Here is a 21,668-nt window from a genome sequence, read left to right as displayed (position 1 = left end):
TATTCTTAGTTCTTTCGTCCTCTCTTTTCCTGCCTATCTAGATCCGTGCAGCCAAGCCCCTCTTCATCTTCATCCACACTGTCCCACAATATCTAGAGCAACCTCTTCATTTTCACCTCACAACTGCATTTTTCTTAGTCAAAAATTTGACTTCTTACAATGCTACTGTAACAGCGTTGTATGGTGACGGCTGGTAGCTACTCTTGTAATGATCTGGGCATGACATACAGAGAAACTGAGTCACTAGTTTGTACACCTGAAACTAATGTGACCGTGTGTGTCAACTATACTCTTATTAAAAAGACTTATTAAAAAGACCAGCCCTATTTAGTGAAGAAACATCGTCTCCATTAGTTATTCACTTTCATTTATCTGTGTTCAATATACTTTTTAAACTTTGCATTAGAGAAAAGCAAAAAAAAGAAACAATAAACATCCAGGTATTTACACATGCGATCTGCCCTCCAAAATCTTGCAACAAAAATAACTTCATATGCAAATAAGGTTTTGCCCTTCAAAATAAAATATTTATTTTACAAGATAAAAGGAAATAATGTTGATCTCACATGATAATCATAAAAATATGTCTAATCATAGAAAAACAGCAAGTCATTTGTTCCAGCTCTTCAAAAATATTTTAATCATGCAAAATCAATATAATGTACTCTAACATAATGCTAAAATGTTAAACCAAGATGAAGTGGCTTTTATTCATTTTACAGGACGTATATTTGGCAATAGTTTTTAAAAAATAATTACTCTAAAGGAACTCTAAATATATTATTTCAGAAACAATATTTTAAAATACAGCAGTCAGCAACAGAAACTATTGTTCTTTATACATTTTTGGCATAACACTGCCATACAATTACAGAATTATAAAATAAGTGTTTCATAGTACCATACAGATCCAGAAACTGGTTACAACTCCTACCACACGCACATGGTATTGGTCCTAACAGACATGCACAGCATTCTGTAATTCATACTGCAGTAGAACAGAGAGCACAAAGACCCAGCAGCTGCTGGACAGTGAGAGCTTGGGTGGGAAGTAAAACATACATCTTGTTAAGAATCATACCCATTTTCCTGACATACTTAAAATACAAAGGACACAGTAGTTTCCAAAGTGAAATCGTTCCAGGACCCAGTTGGCCATCTATCTACTTAGGTAATACTAATGAAAGGCCAATAGCTTATTTAGGGAAAGTGAGTAAATGGTCTTTTTACAAAAATGAAAAAAAAAATGCTTGTCAAAGAATAAGCTAATGCTTTGCTCTCATTTCTTAATTGTAACACTGCACAATTAATATGCCGTCAACTCTTTTATGGGAGAGAGTTACTTCGTTTCTAGACAACCTTATTACTGAATCTTCTCTCAGCCAGTCCCTCAGTTTAATTTCTTGTTAGTAAAACCACTAACTATTTTGATACACACTGGCAAAGAAATTAAACTTGGTATCTGATCATTTGCCTACTTCTATCAGTCTACTGAAAGGTTTCAGTCTACTGTGGAGTAGGCAGAAGTCACGGTTCACATGAGAGGATCAATGCAATTCTGTCTGCACACCAGTCCCTGATCTCCTCGGCACAAATAACATAGAGCTAATTCTGAAATCACATCCCTACCATAAAGCTCTTATAAATCATTCCTCATCTGCTCCCAATAATTCTGTCACTTGTACAAACCCATCATTGGTTATATCTTTATTTCTGTAGTTAAGTTTCTTGTTACTGTTTCTAATCTTTTGTTTCATTTGTGTTTTCCTTTTCTTCACCTGAAACTAAATCTATCAGCACTGAAAAAAACAATGCCCATTTGACCAATGAGTATAGAACTGGAACATTTCTTAGGACCAAGATTATTACATAACTAATCTCTCTGTAATGTAAATGTAAACTGTTCCATAAACTCTGCTATAATTTAAAAATGTAAACTGTTCCATAAACTCTGCTATAATTTAAAAATGAAAATATGATAAACTTCATAGCTTAAATATATTTTCATAAGTTTCTGATTTTTTTTAACAAGGTCTTTCAGCGTAACAAGTAGGTATCAATGTCTTTTCCCTTTCAGTTCATTTTTAAAATACACTGAGTCATTTTATAAAAGCTTTTTAATATGTATCTATGAAAGAACAACCCAAAAGAATTTTTGATTGAAGAACTGGTGGGGTGGGTGGAAATGGTGTTTCAGTATTTCCCAAGATAGTTATAAAGATTCATCTACAATTTACATAGCAGGTGTCCAATTGCTCACAATTTCCTAAACAACTACAAAATAGTAGCAAATTATAACATATTTTGTGAAAATTGGTACCTATTAAAATTGTCTATGGAGTCCAAGGTAGTCCACCTTCTTCAGAAGTCAGGGATAATGGGGCTCAACACTCTAGAGATTCAGAGGAAGCTCTGAGGACTCATCATGCCTTTGGAGAGACTGGAACCCAGTGTTGGCTCCACTTTACCAAGATGCCCGCCCACCTGATTCTTAGTCCCCATTCTCAACTCTACTTCCAGGCAAAGTTTGAGCCATAAAACAAAGTACTTAATTGTATCCTCCATATGAAAACTTTAATTCAAGCAACAAACATATTAAGAAGTTATTTCCCACAAATAACTAAAACAGTAATTCTCAACAGATCAGGAAAAAAGCAGATGACAAAGAACATTCTCATCTAGGAAAAAAAGCAAAAACAGTGCTTTTTAAATGTTTCTAATAAGAAAATTGGTTTCAGATTCCTCTGACCATCTACTGGAATTAAACTTTTAAATAATTCTCTAACAGAATTCCATTTTCTGCATCCATCTGCAGCTAAGAAGAGGGTAAAATGCAGATAAATATTACTTGTAGTAACTGAGAAATGTTTAAAATGAAAATCATAGCATGTAGCAAAATCAAGCAAGAGCATAAATAAATGTACCAATGTAGTTAATCTTTCTTACCGTAAACACTTTTTGTCAAATATAACACATTGTTGAACACGGTGGCAAGTGCACTTCCTTATGAACTAATGCTATTGTCACAAAGGGAAAGTTCTCCAAAATGAAAAAGCACCAACGTAAATTCATTAAAATAACTGATATTCACGGTTTGGAAAGTTCCTTGTGGCAAGATTTTACAACGGAGTAAAAATTTAAACTTCTGAATGAAAACCATTTACATTAGTTAAGGCACATCTGGACACCTCCAGGCATTCATATTTGTAACTATATTATTATTAACTTCAGTAATAAGGGATTTCTAAAAACACAGCCTGTCCCTGAACACAATCTGCTGGGTGGGCTGGATAACTAGAACAGGGAAGGAGGCAGGGTAGTACTCACTGTCACCCTAGAGATTACCCACACAAATCTGTTCATGTCATAAACACTGCAGAATTCAAAGTTGAAAGAAGCCAATATATGTCATTCCTAATTTTCCAGATCCTACACTGACCCTGATTGACCCATACTCTGATGACTACCTGTCATCATTCTCTACAACCACAGCTGCATTTGAAATGATTCTAGCAATTCTAACTTCAGCCTACCTTATATTTAACACATATACCCCAAAAGACAAAAGGGAAATTCTCTAAGTGGGAAACAGATTAGAAATCTTCAAAACCTTTCCTATAACAAAGGATCCCCACTCAGCCCAAATAGACATAAAAGACCTATAGATGAAGCTACATTCAAGTAAGATCAAGAATGTCCTTCTTTTCTCAGGTTAGAAAATAAAGCTTCTAGAAGAACCTCAATTACAGAAAGACAAAAAAACCTGGTTGATAAGTTACTCCATAGAGTATAAACTCAATCATAATTCTATTTTAAACTTGGAAAATTTAACTTTAAACTGTTAACCAAATAGTCTCTGTCAGTTCAACCAGTTTTTGACCACTTGCTATGGAAGTTTACCTACTAAAATGGTCTTTTAAAGAAACTCAGAACACTGCACTGTTTTTCCTTTTCCGCCAGATCATATTTTCACTCAGATTAAAGCATAAAAGCTAGAAGCAAAGTAGGTAATTCTATACAACAAAATATGAAACATAGTAACAACGATAGGTGTTAAATGACATTTTCATATGTTTATATTTTTAATACTTAGCAAAAAAAAATCTTAGAACTTCTCTAGTAACTCCTGAGTTGTACATTTTATTTTCTACTTGAAGCTGAAAAGAAGTAGTCTCAAAACCTAAATTCAAAATAAAACTATACAAAATAAATTTTGAACTGAGAACTAGACCTGATTTAGAGAACGCAGATACATTTTTCACTTTTATCATGATTTAGAGTTTCTTATGAGATTGAGCATGAAACTGTATAATGATACAATATTTTTAATGTTATAAACTTTTTCTCTACTGTACAGAAATATATCTTATAATTATATATCACTTTACAGTATTTCAAAATACTTTCACATATATTATCTCCTTAGAGATATGAAAGCACAAAATATTAGAAATGTACTAGACTAACCAAGCGATATAACATCTATTTGCCGTGAAATGCAATTTAATATTTTATCAATAAGCCAATGTTTATATCCTCGCAGTCCAAGGTACAGCAATAAAGTCTATATATTTGCAAAGATTCAATAATGTTTCTAGCTATTTGGCCATGCTTCACCGCATTTTTAAAACAGCTTCTCAATAAATTTCTTGCAAGCATATGGTAGTTTTTAAAAATACAAAACATCAGAGTCAAACCCAGAGGGCTGTTTCATATCTAAGACCCACATAAATACATATCTATAGATCTTATTTAAAAAACTATTAATTGTACAAAGTATTCTTCATAGAAAAAAAATTCTAGACACTCATAATGTTTATCTGCAAAAGGAATGACATCCCCTCACTTGTTCTCCACTGAAGAATTCTCTCGCAAATTATTTGCAGATTAAATAGAGGAATCATACTATTACATATGAATATGGATCTTAAAAATGACATCGTGGGAAAAGGCCACTGTTTTAAATGCGAGCCAGGCGGTTTTTCCCTTGAGACCAAATATTCTCAAATTAATTGGCACAATCTAATCAAACCCCTAATTAGGAATAATATTCTAAAAGTTAAATTGTTGAATGAAATGTTTTTACTTGTAAGGGCTCTGATATACTATAGTTTCCAAGTCATTCAGATTATATCCACTTATTTTAGTCTCTGTCCACTGTTTATTAATATTTTAATATCTGGTCACAAATTTTTAATATTTTACACTTAGAAAGCAGTCTGAACACTTTCTCATGTATTCAAAATTGGTAAGCTATTTTGAATTAATCATGTTCCTACATTTTGGCGCAATGTGACAACTACCCTCACCGTCTAACCCTGGAAAACTGTTTATTAGCGCTAGGGGACATTGCTACAAGCAACACATTAGAGGGTCCATACAAAAAAGAAACTGAAATGCAAAAGCAGAATTGTTTCCCCGAATCTTTATGCTCCCTTCAAAAAACAAAAGAAAGCGAAAATTGGGATATTATGGGAACCAAAAATGAGAAAACGCTCTATGTTAATTGGAGTATGATATAAAACTTGGTTACTAATATTCATATTTAAAAAGTCAAGTTTGAGCAACTGTGATGTTTTGCGTAAACTTCGAAGCAATAAAGTATTTCTAAAGGCATACTGTTGATATAGTCTCTAGAAATCCTCTGCCGGAAATCCCCTGATCATAAACGTTAACAGAAGACGGTATGATACGACTAACAAATAGGACATAGTAAAAATTCTTGGGGGGTTAAAGTGAATCTAAAAGCCCAAGAGATACACAAAAGCCAATTCTGCTCCAAAAGAAAGTGAAATTTTTTTCTATTAATGGCTTCAACTGTATTTGTATGCATGCTCTGAAGTTCTCACCACAGCATTTCTGATTATTTTCTGATTTGTAATTAGTAATAGTAGTACAGGAAATAAAATTACTCGCTCTTAACCAGCATCAACACATTAAGCGCTTGCTAAACCTGAGGATATGGAATTTCAAATCTATTCTCAATTTCAAGGTTTGACAAGTTAGAGATACATCAAATTGTTTTCTTTTTTAAAGATACTCTGGACTAAGCAATAATATTAATTTCATAGCCCACAGAACACTCAGACAGTCAAGGATTTAGGGACCACTGCCTTGTTGCCAGTATAAGAAGCATGCCGTTGAAAAATGGGTAATTTCTTCCCTTATTTTTTAATTCTTTAGTCATTTGCATTCAGAAACAAGCGCCAAATTTATATGGAACAGCCATAAAAGCAAAATCCTTTTCTTGGACTTTGCATCAAAATTTGTTCTTAAGCATTTAACAGAGAAAAACATTTTTATTATTTTAAAAAAGCAAATTCTTGATTATCATACAGTCGAAAGTGCCCCCTGTTCCATTTAAATTTCAGTACAGGGGATCACTTGAACATCCCCTAGAAAAGCACATGCTGGCTGACAAAAATGGCAAATGAGGGCAAGTGCTGAGACAGGGAAAGAGGAAAAGGACAGTGGGGCCAAGAAATGGGCTGGGAGATTATAGCTCCCTGAGAACATAAATTTCACGTACCAGAATTTAAAAATAAGCATGCTGAGGTGTTGTAATGACGAGTCCAAATCACTTTCAGAACACATCTGAAATGACCAAATTTGTTTTTCCAGCTTAAGAAATAAATCCATAAATTGGGCAAAAAAGCATGGCAACAGAATGAAATTTATCCTCTTGACTGTAATCCTCCCAAAGAATTTATTTGATATATCAAATACTACGTGATTATTTGCAGATGTATTGAAAATCATTTAAAAGCAATAATTACGTACAGAATTTGAAACACCACATCCTAAAAGCCTTACAGAGCACATTCGTTTATTGGGTCTTGCTTAAAACTTCTTACTGAAGATTTAACTCATGGTCACCCAAAATAAAAAACCAACAACAAAACGTGACAACAGAAATCACAAACACAGACGGCTAAAGTCTGCAGTGTGACCTCTTCCTCGGAGACCTGGCACAGTCGCCCCTCCCTTACCCAAGCTGGGGTGCGGGTTCTCTGCTATATCACTGCGTGCCCGTCATCGTGGGAACCTGCAGTTCCAGGATCTTCACAGTCTTTGTTATGATTCTCACCTTGGGTCTTGCTTAAAACTTCTTACTGAAGATTTAACTCATGGTCACCCAAAATAAAAAACCAACAACAAAACGTGACAACAGAAATCACAAACACAGACGGCTAAAGTCTGCAGTGTGACCTCTTCCTCGGAGACCTGGCACAGTCGCCCCTCCCTTACCCAAGCTGGGGTGCGGGTTCTCTGCTATATCACTGCGTGCCCGTCATCGTGGGAACCTGCAGTTCCAGGATCTTCACAGTCTTTGTTATGATTCTCACCTTCTTCCTCTTTTTCAGGAGGAGCTGCACTCTCCTTCCTCTCTGTGGGATTGGTGACTGTTTTTTCGGCCCCAGAATTGGAACCTTCGGCGTCCTCCGCGTTTCCCGGCTTGGTAGCTTCACTGCTGGACTGGTCGGCGCTGGGCTTGTCTGTCTCCTCTCCAGCCCCTCCGGGTGCCGCTTTTTTTTCTTCGGCTGTTTTGCTACTTAAATGAACAGCTGAGGAGGAATTTTTGGAGTCCTTGGATTTTTTGTGCATAGAAGTTTGACTGATATGACCAGAGGTGGGAGGGGCAGGCATTTTCTGGGCTTTGCTTCCCTCTGACTGTTCTTTCCTCGGCGGCCCCCAGATAAAATTCTCTGAAGGCGTGTAATGTTTCTGGGCGAAACGTAGGAGCTTTCTCCTCTCTCTCCTGTCTCTAATTGTATAAACAAAATACTCCAGAGCACTCTGTTTGATATTGGGAATAGTATTTTCCACAAGAGCTTCATGAAGAATAAATTTTACAAGAGGAGATTTAAAACTTTCATATCCAAGCTCACCGAGGCTTTTAAGAATACGAGTGATTCGTAAATAGTTGTGCTGGGACCTGAAAGAGAGGATTGGATAAAATGTGGGGGGGAAATCAGGGGAAGGAAAGCAGGGGAAAGAAAAGTATCGGAAAAATATTTCTAACCAAACAATGACTTTACTGAAAGCCATATTAGACACCACAGGAAGAATAAATGAGAAGTTATTAAAATCTTATGCAGCAATGTAATGCCAATCTACGTGAAATTCAAATATATAATATAAATTCCCCTTGTTGCTTTAGTTCTTCATATTTGAAAAATATTTAGATCTAAAATTGATTCCCACTCATGCTAGATTGTTGTTTAAGTGCTCTGAGGATGTGACTAGAGCAATTATTTGCAACAACACCAACTATACTGTACCCACCACATGTAACTGGTACCAAGCACAAATGCAACATTAGCTATCAGCTGAAGGTATGATTTACAGTGTCAGCAAAATCCACCATTTTAGCCAGTTCATAAGGAAAGCATCAAAAACCATTCTACCTTGCTAGAACAATTGTAACAAAGGATGCAAAACTGACTCCTGTAGCAGAATATAGTTAGGAGCATGGACTTTGAAGTCACACCTGAGTTCACACCGTGGCTCAACCACACACAGCTACGTGAAGTTATGGTATCTCTCTCTGACTCAGTATCCTCATCTGTAAAATAGGGGAAATGGCCCATATCTTACTAGAGTGTTAGAAGAATCAAATGAGTTGAGACATGCAGGGCATGTAGAACTCAAAAAACATTAGATACTATTTAAAATTCATATTGTTATTGTTATTATTTAAATATGGTACTAAGGGCCACCCATACATACCTATCCCAACTTAATTACCTAATTATCTTCCACCCATGGCCTCTCTCTCCTTTTTCCCAGAGAATTTTAAATTTTGCTTATAATGGCATGGACTCCAATGATGCCCTTTTCCCCAAATTGCACAAATTACTTCTCTGTTCCCAAACTAAGGCCATTATCAGATGAAGGCTTTCCAAGCCTCTCTCTCACAATTCATAATATACCTGCCCTGTGTCACTGGGCAATAGTTGCCTTATTACAAATACCTGGCCGTATCCTCAAGGCTTCTTCAGCTGCATGTATTAATCATGCATCATCAACAGCCCAGGTATTTATTGACCCTACAGTGACGCACAACCATAACCACCACTTACTTCTAACTTCCTAAAACCTATTTTATACACCAGACATTGAACTTTATACATGCAATGAATATACCTGCTTTGGTTTCTTGGAGTATTTCACTTACAAAGAGTTAGCAAATTATTTGGGGAAAGTGAAGAAGGATGTTGAACTATCTGAGGGACAGAAGGGGATGGTTCCACAGTTTTACATTTTAATAAGANTTCGGCTGTTTTGCTACTTAAATGAACAGCTGAGGAGGAATTTTTGGAGTCCTTGGATTTTTTGTGCATAGAAGTTTGACTGATATGACCAGAGGTGGGAGGGGCAGGCATTTTCTGGGCTTTGCTTCCCTCTGACTGTTCTTTCCTCGGCGGCCCCCAGATAAAATTCTCTGAAGGCGTGTAATGTTTCTGGGCGAAACGTAGGAGCTTTCTCCTCTCTCTCCTGTCTCTAATTGTATAAACAAAATACTCCAGAGCACTCTGTTTGATATTGGGAATAGTATTTTCCACAAGAGCTTCATGAAGAATAAATTTTACAAGAGGAGATTTAAAACTTTCATATCCAAGCTCACCGAGGCTTTTAAGAATACGAGTGATTCGTAAATAGTTGTGCTGGGACCTGAAAGAGAGGATTGGATAAAATGTGGGGGGGAAATCAGGGGAAGGAAAGCAGGGGAAAGAAAAGTATCGGAAAAATATTTCTAACCAAACAATGACTTTACTGAAAGCCATATTAGACACCACAGGAAGAATAAATGAGAAGTTATTAAAATCTTATGCAGCAATGTAATGCCAATCTACGTGAAATTCAAATATATAATATAAATTCCCCTTGTTGCTTTAGTTCTTCATATTTGAAAAATATTTAGATCTAAAATTGATTCCCACTCATGCTAGATTGTTGTTTAAGTGCTCTGAGGATGTGACTAGAGCAATTATTCGCAACAACACCAACTATACTGTACCCACCCCATGTAACTGGTACCAAGCACAAATGCAACATTAGCTATCAGCTGAAGGTATGATTTACAGTGTCAGCAAAATCCACCATTTTAGCCAGTTCATAAGGAAAGCATCAAAAACCATTCTACCTTGCTAGAACAATTGTAACAAAGGATGCAAAACTGACTCCTGTAGCAGAATATAGTTAGGAGCATGGACTTTGAAGTCACACCTGAGTTCACACCGTGGCTCAACCATGCACAGCTACGTGAAGTTATGGTATCTCTCTCTGACTCAGTATCCTCATCTGTAAAATAGGGGAAATGGCCCATATCTTACTAGAGTGTTAGAAGAATCAAATGAGTTGAGACATGCAGGGCATGTAGAACTCAAAAAACATTAGATACTATTTAAAATTCATATTGTTATTGTTATTATTTAAATATGGTACTAAGGGCCACCTATACATACCTATCCCAACTTAATTACCTAATTATCTTCCACCCATGGCCTCTCTCTCCTTTTTCCCAGAGAATTTTAAATTTTGCTTATAATGGCATGGACTCCAATGATGCCCTTTTCCCCAAATTGCACAAATTACTTCTCTGTTCCCAAACTAAGGCCATTATCAGATGAAGGCTTTCCAAGCCTCTCTCTCACAATTCATAATATACCTGCCCTGTGTCACTGGGCAATAGTTGCCTTATTACAAATACCTGGCCGTATCCTCAAGGCTTCTTCAGCTGCATGTATTAATCATGCATCATCAACAGCCCAGGTATTTATTGACCCTACAGTGACGCACAACCATAACCACCACTTACTTCTAACTTCCTAAAACCTATTTTATACACCAGACATTGAACTTTATACATGCAATGAATATACCTGCTTTGGTTTCTTGGAGTATTTCACTTACAAAGAGTTAGCAAATTATTTGGGGAAAGTGAAGAAGGATGTTGAACTATCTGAGGGACAGAAGGGGATGGTTCCACAGTTTTACATTTTAATAAGAAAGTTTGTCTGGACAAAAGAAAAACCTTAATGATTCAGGCTAGCCAAACCTTGGAAAAGACAAGTCCAGCAGTTTTATCATTCCCATTCTTCTGGATGTTTAGCATAAAAGTATTATCTCAATATTCAACGCTTTGAGGTCAAAGGGTAAAACATAGCAGACACGTTTTAGTCTTATGAATCTGTATTTTTTAATAGTTAGGAAGGAAGAGTCTTCTAAGACAGCGTGAATTGGAATGAGGTTAAGACAATGTGCCATTAGCCGCAGAGTTGACTTAGGTTAGTATGGAGTTCCTATTCTCCAGAAACTCAGTGATAAAATCCTTGAGCAACATCTGCTCCATAAATCTGAGAAAGAGATGTATGGAAAAGTGGGGGGAATATTTTTCTTTAAAAATCCCAAAGATGAGTTACATGATCCAACAAAATTTACTCTATTGCAACCAGGTCAGTTGTACATATCCAGTCTTAGATGTACGGCCAGGATGAAATTTCTGTACACATTTATCTGTATCTTGACACTCTCTGATTTAAAATATTTACATAACAGTAGAAAAGGACAAAAACTTGGGTTGAAGAGAATGAAAATGAAGATTATGGAACAGAAGTATACAAGAAAGAAACTGAGTGCCTCAGTAGGATTTGAAATAAATATGACAAAGACAAAATGGAAGAGAAGAGAGCAGCTAAAACCTCCTAAAGTTGTGAGCAGTCTCTGGGGTTGCATAGCAGATAAGAGAGAGAAGCTGCGCTTCCCGACAGCAGGGTGGTAAATAGGACTGCAGGTGTCAGGAAGACCAGGTAGGTGAAGACAGAACACACAAAAGGCAAGAACAAGGAGGTGGAAAATAAAAGTGAGAAGCAATTCCAGGGTCTAAAGTATGGCTCCATAATCTAAGGTGATTACAAATAAAATCAGAAATACAGCTGAGTGGTTGGTCTATATATTTGTACTCCCGTGTCTGAAAATACTTCACTTCTTTTAGTCATGGTCACTTGTTCACTGAACGTTACTTCATTTCACTTTCATTCAATACTTTTTTGTCTGCTGGGCTACTATAAATATATTGAGTTTCCTGCCTACTCTAAGAAACTCAAGATGTCACACAGATTAAAACACAAATAAAAGCTCTGCGCAATACCCAGGGAAAGGAAAATGAGAGACAGTGGGTGGTGGAAAGAAAAGGATCTGAACGGGGCAAGGGAATGTGACGGTTAATTCAGGCTCCCTTCCCCTGACCCAAGCCAGATCATTTTAACTAAAACCTTCAGAAGGGTTCTATTTCCAACTATCGGATAGAGGAACTGAAAATAAAACCCCAAGGAGGATTTAAGCTGGCAAACGTCTTTTGTTCATTGTTTGTTTGTTCAACAAACATTTACTAAACAAGATTGCTAGTCCAAGCAGAAACAAGAAGCTGGGATGGCGATTCCCTACAATGATAGTTGTGCTGGTGTCCTTCACGTCAGTTAGGCTACATGAGTATAGCTTTCGTTGACAGCATGACAGGAGGGTTTAGAAACTCTGTCCAGAGACAGCCACCCAGACTGCTCAGGCAGCGGCATATATGCTTCTGCGGTAAGTGCCCTTTATAAATCAAATTTAACTTGAGTTATGAGTTAACGGGTCTTCTAGTCAGGATCATAAAGCTTTATGCCCATATCTTCAGTGTTTTAGTATAAGCTACCATTTTAATAATGTTGACTATGACTAATAAAGTAAAAAGAAGGCTTAAGGCTTAAACATTAATACTTATACTCATTTTAGCAAACCAAGATGAAAGTTCTAGAAAAACACCAAAAAATTCAGTTAATCAATGCTCAAAACTATTGGGCAAAGAAAAATTTCTTAGGTTACTTTTTTTTTCTTGGTACTTGCCCAACTCAGCTAATTATAATGTGCTAAAAAAAAAAATGCTTTAAAGCTGTTGGTTTAATAGTCCAGCGTTTATAAGTCACCCTATAATTGAAAAGAAAAAAAAATCAGTTTGCATACAAAGAAAATAATAAGAAAAATAAACTTTGGGTATAAGTATTAATGAAAGTTATAAATATCCAGGCAAAAGAATACAGCAAATCAATTCCAAATAAACCAAGTTAAAAATTTTCTTCACAGGTTTTAGGATTTAGTAAGCAAAAGTGGGCTTTTGTTCTTTACCAAAATACTGAAGATTCTAATTTTCCCTCTTTTTTAGCAATGTATAGGCACAATCTCAGCCTTATAAAATGATTTTTGTATGTCATAGGCCTAGCTTATGGATGTAATCTAAGAAGGTACCATGCGCAATGACAGACTGTGCACAAGAAGGTCACAACCTAGCAGAGGGGATGTGGAAACCTGTATACAAGAAAGAAGCAAAAATGCCAAGAACCGTGTACAAAGAGGGGCCTGGGCAGTAGAGAGGTTTCAGGAAGAAAGAGCTCTGAAGCGGAATGGCCTTATTCCTACCAGCAATTTCATTCTTGTTGTTTTGTTATGCTTTAGAACACAGGACAAGGGATAAAATACATTTCAGACTAGATTTTGAATTCAAATTCCGGGGCCCATCTACTAGTTGTTCCTATGTTCCACAGAGAATTCCAACCAAGAAAAAATAACATGCTGGCCCCAATGCACGGCGGGGGCTTTACTTACTCATTCAGATGTTGAAACCTTTCCTGCCAGTTAACGGCCCGAGCAACATTTCCAGTTTTATCAACCAGTTTTATTCCAAAAAATTCTAACATCATCTTATAAGCCAGGAGGAATCTTTTAATTGCTTCTTTTGTTTTTTTGAACTCCTAAGGGGGGGAAAAAGTCAGCTGAAATGATTCAGTAGTTACTAGGACAATAAATTAGCAATATTATTTGGCCATCTCCTATAAAATGAAATANGCATTTCAGGCTAGCTTTTGAATTCAAATTCCGGGGCCCATCTACTAGTTGTTTCTATGTTCCACAGAGAATTCCAACCAAGAAAAAATAACATGCTGGCCCCAATGCACGGCGGGGGCTTTACTTACTCATTCAGATGCTGAAACCTTTCCTGCCAGTTAACGGCCCGAGCAACATTTCCAGTTTTATCAACCAGTTTTATTCCAAAAAATTCTAACATCATCTTATAAGCCAGGAGGAATCTTTTAATTGCTTCTTTTGTTTTTTTGAACTCCTAAGGGGGGGAAAAAGTCAGCTGAAATGATTCAGTAGTTACTAGGACAATAAATTAGCAATATTATTTGGCCATCTCCTATAAAATGAAATAAGCTTGCATTACCTCAATTTCATATGTAGTCAATTCTTTAGCAAAAGTTCAAGCCTTGTTCTCTCAGGGGGAAAAGCCTATTTTTTAGAAAAATAATATTGTTATATTAATGTTATCTGGAAAACATACACGATTAAATACGACACGGTTCAAGATACAGAAATGTAACTGACCATTGAATGTAAGTGTGGTTGTGCTCCAGCTTTTCATAATCTCCTTTCCACTTATTTAGAACTTCTTCAATGTAAACACCTAGGTAGTAAATATTTAGAAAATGAGCCAGACATTTAAGACATTGTTGAAAGCATCTTAACATGTAAGCACTTAATCTTTATATTAAAACCTCTGAAATTTACTAATAGCACCTAAAAATTATACCAAGAAGAATACCCTATGCCATATGCTCAGTTATGTAACAGACCTAATTTTTCAAAACTCAACGCACCTCAAATCACAGAGAGTTCTACCAGACAGTGTTACTCTAAAACAGAAGTTGACAAACTATGCCATTTGTTTTATAAATAAAGTTTTATTGGAACACAGCCATGCACCTTCTTTGTTATTTTACACTACCACAGTAGAGTTGAGTAGTTGCAACAGAGACTACATGGCCCACATAGCTGAAAATATTTACTATCTGGCCCTCGACAGAAAAGTCTGCCAACCCCTGCCCTAGATGGTCCTACGTTCTTTAAATACAAGGTGGGATCAAAACGAAATGCAGCCCAGGGAAAAAGAAAGGAATAAAAGAAAGGTGAGAGAAGAGAAAGGGAGAAAAGCATGAAAAAGGAGATGGAAAGGGAGGAAGGAAAAACGGAAGAAAAAGACCCGCATTACACACAGTATACATCGTCCAGCTTAATCTTCACAAAACTCTCCCAAACCAGTGCTACCGTCCCCATTTTACTAATGAGGACATTGTACGATTTGTTCAAAGTCACACACTAACATAAGAATAAAGCTAGGGGTAGAACACAGGTCTTTCTGGTTCCAAAAACTAAGCCCTCTTTACCACATCCTACTGTCTCCCCATAAGAACTTATTATAGTTGACCTTTGAACAACATAAGTTTGAACTTTTTTATAAGAATACAGTACATAATGACTATCACATACAAAATATGTGTTAATCAACTATTTATGCCATCAGTAAATCTTCCAGTCAACAGGAGACTATTAGCAATTAAGTTTTGGGTAAGTCAAAAGTTACACACGGATTTCTGACTGCACGGGGTTAGCGCCCATTACCCCTACACTGTTCCAGGGCCAACTATAGAACAAAATCCTCCCGCTTCTCTAATACTGTCTTGGTCCCCACAATTGACTATGTGGCCATTTAGTCAATTTTACAGAAAAAAACACAACAACATATTTCTCTAAACATAATTCATCTCATTCTTGTTTTCACCAGAGATCACCAGTTTGTAGTGGAAGTCTACTCTTGGGAGGCTAAGTAAAAAGTTGGTTGTGAATCATACTGCTGGCTTTATCAGCATTTTAAAACCATTTACCCCATAATTTCCCTTCCAACTATCCCTCCTCCTGCTTGATAATTAAAATGCATCATTGCAGGCTTATGCTTATTGGCAAGTGTATGTGTGTGTGGGGGGTGTATGTGTACATGTACATATGCTGGGGAGGAAACTGGATGAGTTTATGTAATTTATATAATAAACTAAAATAACATTTTATGTGACCTTAGATAAAACTCCTGACCCCTACACCAACCGTGTAAGATTTCAAAATAAATTTTGTGGTAAAGATTACAAAAAAATTAATGCAGTGCTTGAAGTTATTACTTTAAATTACTACCTCAAAAATAAATTCACAACTACCCCATCCCCCCACCCCCCTCCCTTCTGACACCCTCAGTTTGTTTCCTGGAGTCCATAGTCTCTCAACACTACACCAAAAACTAATGATGTACCATATGGTAGCTAACTGAACATAATATAAATTAACTAATTCATTCATTCATTCATTCACTACTAGAAATACTAAAATAGGGGTGCCTGGGTGGCTCAGTCCATTAAGCATCTGCCTTCGGCTCAGATCACGATCCCAGCATCCTGGGATTGAGCCCCACGTTGTCGGGCTCCATGCTCAGGGGGAAGCCTGCTTCTCCTTCTCCCTCTAACCCTCACTCGTGCTTGTTCTCTCTCTAGTGCTCTCTCGCTCTCAAATAAATAAATAAAATCTTTTTTAAAAAAGGAAATACAAAAATAATTCAGTTAAATACTGTCATGTCCAACGTTTTTAATATTTGAAGGCATTCCTTTAGGTAAATTTTATTAAATTCAAGTCAGAGTCAAATTAACAACCTATCATTGCATTTCTTCGAAAGGTTTTCTTGTCCCAGGTCCTAAAAAACCAATAATTTAATTAGTATTATTTCAATTAGTAAATAAAGCAGTGTGTTTCTATCATTAGTAAATACAGCATAGCATTTTTATCCAGAGGTTTCCTCCTAAATCAGAGCAGACTTTTGGGACACCAGAAAATTAATTAAAGACAAGTGGATCTGGCCATTGCAACAATGTTCTTAAATCCTAACTCCCAACTGTTAACATCTCTCAGTGCACAGTACAGGAATTCCTCCTCTCAGCACTCCACCCAGCCTTCAGATAGCCTTCCTCCAGTTAGTTCACCAAAGAATGTAGTCCTGCTACTTGGAAAGCTTTGCAATCTATGACCCTCATTCCCGGACTCACATGGCTGTGAATTTGGCTCAGCTTCCACTAAGAGCAAAGAGCAGAAGCCAGGGCCATCTGGTCACCTCACAGAGATAAGGGCAAGAAGGAGAGAAGCCAACTTTGCTGGTTTGACCTGGATAAAATTAGGATGCCCACCATGAACCACAGCATGGTGCCTCGGTGAAATATGCGTATTCCCATAGTGAATGCATCCTCTCCCTATAGGGGGAGAATCTCAGAAAATCTTGCCAGGGCAATTTTATAGTTCTGAAGGAGGAGGCAGTTTATTTGGCAAAGTTGAATGGAGATCTACTGTCTCCAGAGTTCTCTTCCCAGGATATCGGAACACTGGACTGGGACTGCTGGAGCTCCCTGACCCCTGACTCTGAAAATCAACAGGAAAGATAATTCTCATATAAACATTACTTTTCAATTACATCCTAAATAATTTGGGGGTACGGTGTGGTGAAAAGAATATCGAACTCTGGATCCTAGACCCAACCCTACAATCAAGTGATCAGACAAGTCAGTCATATAAGCTTTAAGACCCAGTGACCTCATCTTTAAAATGAGGAGGATTAATTTGATTCCTCTAATGTTTCCTAGTAATATAATATTCTATGGTTCTATAAATTTATAAATCTCATCTCTTTCCCTCTCATAGAAGTGGCCCCCACTATCTTTAAGATAGTAGCCACCATGAACAAGCGATGGGAAGGTATTGTTAATTCAGTTACTCTTCCAGAATTTGCCAAGTGGATGTTCACAAGTCTAGAATCTGGAACTTTGGGGATACATCAGACTAGACCACATAGCAAAGTAAAGCCAGTCAATGAACAAATGCATTAAGAAGGTACTGACCACAGAACAAACAAAGAACAACTACGTGTATGTTATTATTTAAAGTTTGCTTTTTACCAGGACAGCAGATTACTCACCATCTGGCTTAAATGGAATTTTATTCTTATAAAACCGAAGATTGCTCAAGTCATTTTGATATCGAATATCTTTGAAGTTCTGCTAAAGGAAAAAAATAAATCAATCTCCAGCATATGGACACATAAAAAAGGCACAAGGACCCTTCTTGCATGTTTGCTTACTAGCACCACAAAATAAGAAAAAACAGGAAATATTTTACATTTTAGAAAAAACGTTCTATGCTCTTACTGGGTACTGATGTCGATATTTGTACAGATCCCTTGCAGCATAAAAGCTTCTCTTTGGTTTGGCAGTTGCTTCAGTGGACTCACCACCCTAAAATAAAAAATGAAATTCCATTTACATGGTGAAGTAAGATAATCTCACTGAGAAATCTCCAGAACATTTAAAATAAGGAACATCCATAAGGAAAGCCTGAAAAGTATCAAGCTGTTCAGAATAATGACAATATTAGAAATTTTCTTTTAATGAGGCTTACTAGTAGCGTTTATTGGCATTCTTTTTGCCTGATTTGAACCCAATAACATTTGTCCTAAGGTGTTTTACTGAATAAAACCAAGAGCCTATAGAGGCCAAATGTTCTAGATCAATATTCATCGGAAATAGAACTCAAAATGAATTTAAGACATTTACTTTGCCAGAGGTCACACAAGTGATTCTCTGACAAAATTTATTTTAGAATACATAATACAAAAAATTGTTAAGATAATAAATCAATCCTACAAAGAAAACTGTCATTAACTTTGCAACATTTAGCTGTACTTAGAAGGAAAATAAAACTTATGAAAAGAGGATTTTTAAAACAAACTAAATAGCTTTCTAAACTCCATCCTTTGTAGCACCATAACAAGTACACAAAAGCATGAATCATCTGTGAATCCAGTAATAACACAAGGTGACATAAATCAGCAAATTCAAAATATGTATATACAAAGTAGCAAAAGCTCTCAAATGAAATGAACTTCAGATTGTAGTAACTTATATGCAGTAGTTTATTCATACTACTTAAATTCTAAAAATTCTCACCACCATGAATAATTTTTAAAATGCAAGATATGGGTCAATGTAATCAGTCTCAATTCTCTAACTATATGTACTGCTAGAATGTATAAGGAAGTACTTTGTGTCCCGCGTCATGCAGAAGGACAATAAGACAGATGACGATGATGAAACAGAAGACAAAGTTTAGGTCTGAATATTCATTAAGAGCTTCACCACCCTCCCAACCCCTTTCTCATCATCCTCCACCCCCATCTGTGTTGACGGATTAGCAACCTCCAAGCAATTTTCGCACATTTTTGAAGTGGTGTGATTCTCACTATTACTACAAGTATAGAGAAACTTACTTTAACACCAAATTCTCTGATGTTTAACATTAGCTACTCTGTCATGTTACATAAGCAAGGAAAAGCTTAAATTCTGGTCCTTGCCACACATTTCAAAATAGCTCTGCCTAGCAAGTTTCTGAATCTATTTAGCCCAAGCTACAACCAAATGAATCATCATCCTACATTTGTGTAGAAAGCACTTTTCCATTTACAAAGCACTTACATGTATATTATTTCATCTGATTTTTATGACATACCAGGATGGCAGTTATTAGTGTTTCCATCTTAGAAACAAGGTAACCCAGGCTTAGAGAAGTTGAACAAGGCCTGGAGTTCGGTGACGGCACAGGAACTGGAATCCCAGGCTTGAGGCTGCAAGTCCAACTAATTAGCCATGAATGCATTTCAGCTCCAGTGAAACCGTGGCGAACTGTCAACAGCCCTAGACTTGGGTTGTCTTAACTCTGCTACTTATTTGTGAGGCCTTAAGCCAACCACTTAACTGAATCTTAGTTTTACCTTCTGTGAAACAATATAATGACTCATGCCCTACCTATTTCCCAGGATTATCATGAGAATAACTGCATCCTCCAACCTCTAACTGTACCAACCTGCGAGCATCTGACCTTATTTCTCTAACTTCTGCTCCTTTTGGAATTTCTATCCTGTCTCCTTTCACCTGCTCAGCTAAGGACTTTGTTCCTTAATACGTTGCTCCTATTTCCTGCATCATCAAAATTTCTCTCTTTCTGGAACATTCCCCTTGGCAGACAAACATAGTATCTACACAACCTTCCTTGGCCCAAATCCCCCCTCAAATACAGATCCATAGCTCTGCTCCCTATTATAGTAAAATATCACCAAAGAACTGTGCATACCTAACCCTGTCTTCTCTTCCTCTTCTCCCATGACCTGCCACAATCAGGCTTTCATCCTTGGCATTCCATCTAAATGGCTCTTTCAGTGTCACCAACAAATCTCCATTTTCACCAAACCATGTCTCAGGGCTCAACTCAGGCAACTTCCCAGCAGCACTGGGCCAGTTAAATGTCTCCCTCCTTCTTGAAATACTGTCAGATGCCATAACTCTCCTGGTTTCTCACTATCTCATTGGTTGCCCCTTGCCAGCCTTCTCTTTGGCTCCTCCTCCTATTCATATGTTCGAAATTGAGGAGTGCCCAGGGTTTAGTTCTTATTCCTCATCACTCCTTAATGGCCACGTATCTCCCACAACTTTGTACACCACCATTCTTATAAGCTGATGACTGCAGCCCTGGAAGACTTCATCCATAGATATGTTAAGAATTCCACTTGGACGTCTAATAGGATATAAAATTCAAGAAAATTCTTGATTCAACCTCTGATGATGCTTTTTCCCCAGACTTGCTCATCTTAATGGCGCCATCATTGGTCAAATATTCACTTGAAATAGGAATGAGGGCAATGAAGGAGGTGGGGTATGTTCTAGAGGTAGTTCGAGCAGTACTTGCAAATGACTATGGGGAGAGGCAACAAATGGAGTTGATAGTCAAAAAGCAACATTAAAAAGGAGATTTTTAAAAGAAGTTAAATGGTGACACTAACAAGAAAAATAAATCATTAAAGGGGAAAGGGAGGGCTGCTGTGGTCCACCATTTTCTGGGGTCACAACTAATTGACTGAAACGTTAATTATCACATTGTTTTATATAGATGGACCTAGTTAGATGGATTGAATCTAAGCTGGTGTTTTTTGATATCCCAAGAATCTTTGAGAAGGCTACTTAATTGGGAAACAAGAGAAAGGGGAAAACTGACATATAGCCTCTAATACTTTTTGGGGAGAGGGGGGTTGAATTCGCAATGCAAAATGACCCATCCACAAATCAGAACACAAGGAGCAGAGAGAGAGTCACAATTCCAACAGGTTCAAGGTTCTACGTTGGTTACAGACATACTTGGGTTTGCATCATTCATTCTCTCCCTGGATGTTCTTGGGCAAGCTTCTCATACTCTCTAAACCTCAGTTTTATCTAAAATGGGGATGAAAAACAGCAACTCCCACCCAACCCCTGTAATTGCAGGCGTCTGAAATAACATGTTCAGCACAGAGTCTGCACGAGGACTTTGCTTTCTCCTGACCTACACAGAGACGATCATCCAGATTTATGAGGCAGCTTTAGCTGTAATATTTAGGAGGTGACTCCTCTACTCCAGCCAAGCACCCGTGGGCATATTTGACTTTGGGCTCCATTTTTTTTCCCCCCTCACTCTCATTCCTCCACCGCTGAGAAGGGGAGGGCCTAATGCAGAATCACAAACCTTAAATACCTCCAGATGCGCACTTCTTTAGAGGGCTGGCTATACAGTTCCTCCTTTTTAAAGTTGTCGGAATTATTTTCAGTAAGCCAGAGGTTAAAAGGGATATTTATCTCTTCACCAACCTCTCCTCCAAATTGAATTAGGCAAATGATTTA

At 37.1% G+C, this 21,668-nt stretch overlaps 1 protein-coding gene across 1 annotated transcript; it reads right to left on the bottom strand.

Moving 5' to 3' along the window:
- Positions 1 to 482: 482 nt before the first annotated feature.
- OGFRL1 (opioid growth factor receptor like 1) lies at positions 483 to 21,161 on the bottom strand. The gene is given in 11 exon segments (XM_034648273.1): positions 483 to 7,087; positions 7,347 to 7,557; positions 9,297 to 9,675; positions 14,016 to 14,161; positions 14,267 to 14,297; positions 14,299 to 14,331; positions 14,428 to 14,506; positions 17,885 to 17,966; positions 18,114 to 18,200; positions 20,572 to 20,709; positions 21,150 to 21,161. Coding segments are annotated over 11 exon segments (1,272 nt in total). The 3' UTR covers positions 483 to 7,013.
- Between the last annotated feature and the right edge of the window lie 507 nt (positions 21,162 to 21,668).

Source organism: Ailuropoda melanoleuca, chromosome 19, assembly GCF_002007445.2.
Source record: "Ailuropoda melanoleuca isolate Jingjing chromosome 19, ASM200744v2, whole genome shotgun sequence".
Taxonomy (NCBI): Eukaryota; Metazoa; Chordata; class Mammalia; order Carnivora; family Ursidae; genus Ailuropoda; species Ailuropoda melanoleuca.
Note: the sequence above shows the minus strand (reverse complement) of the source record. Positions and strands in the feature narration are given on the sequence as shown.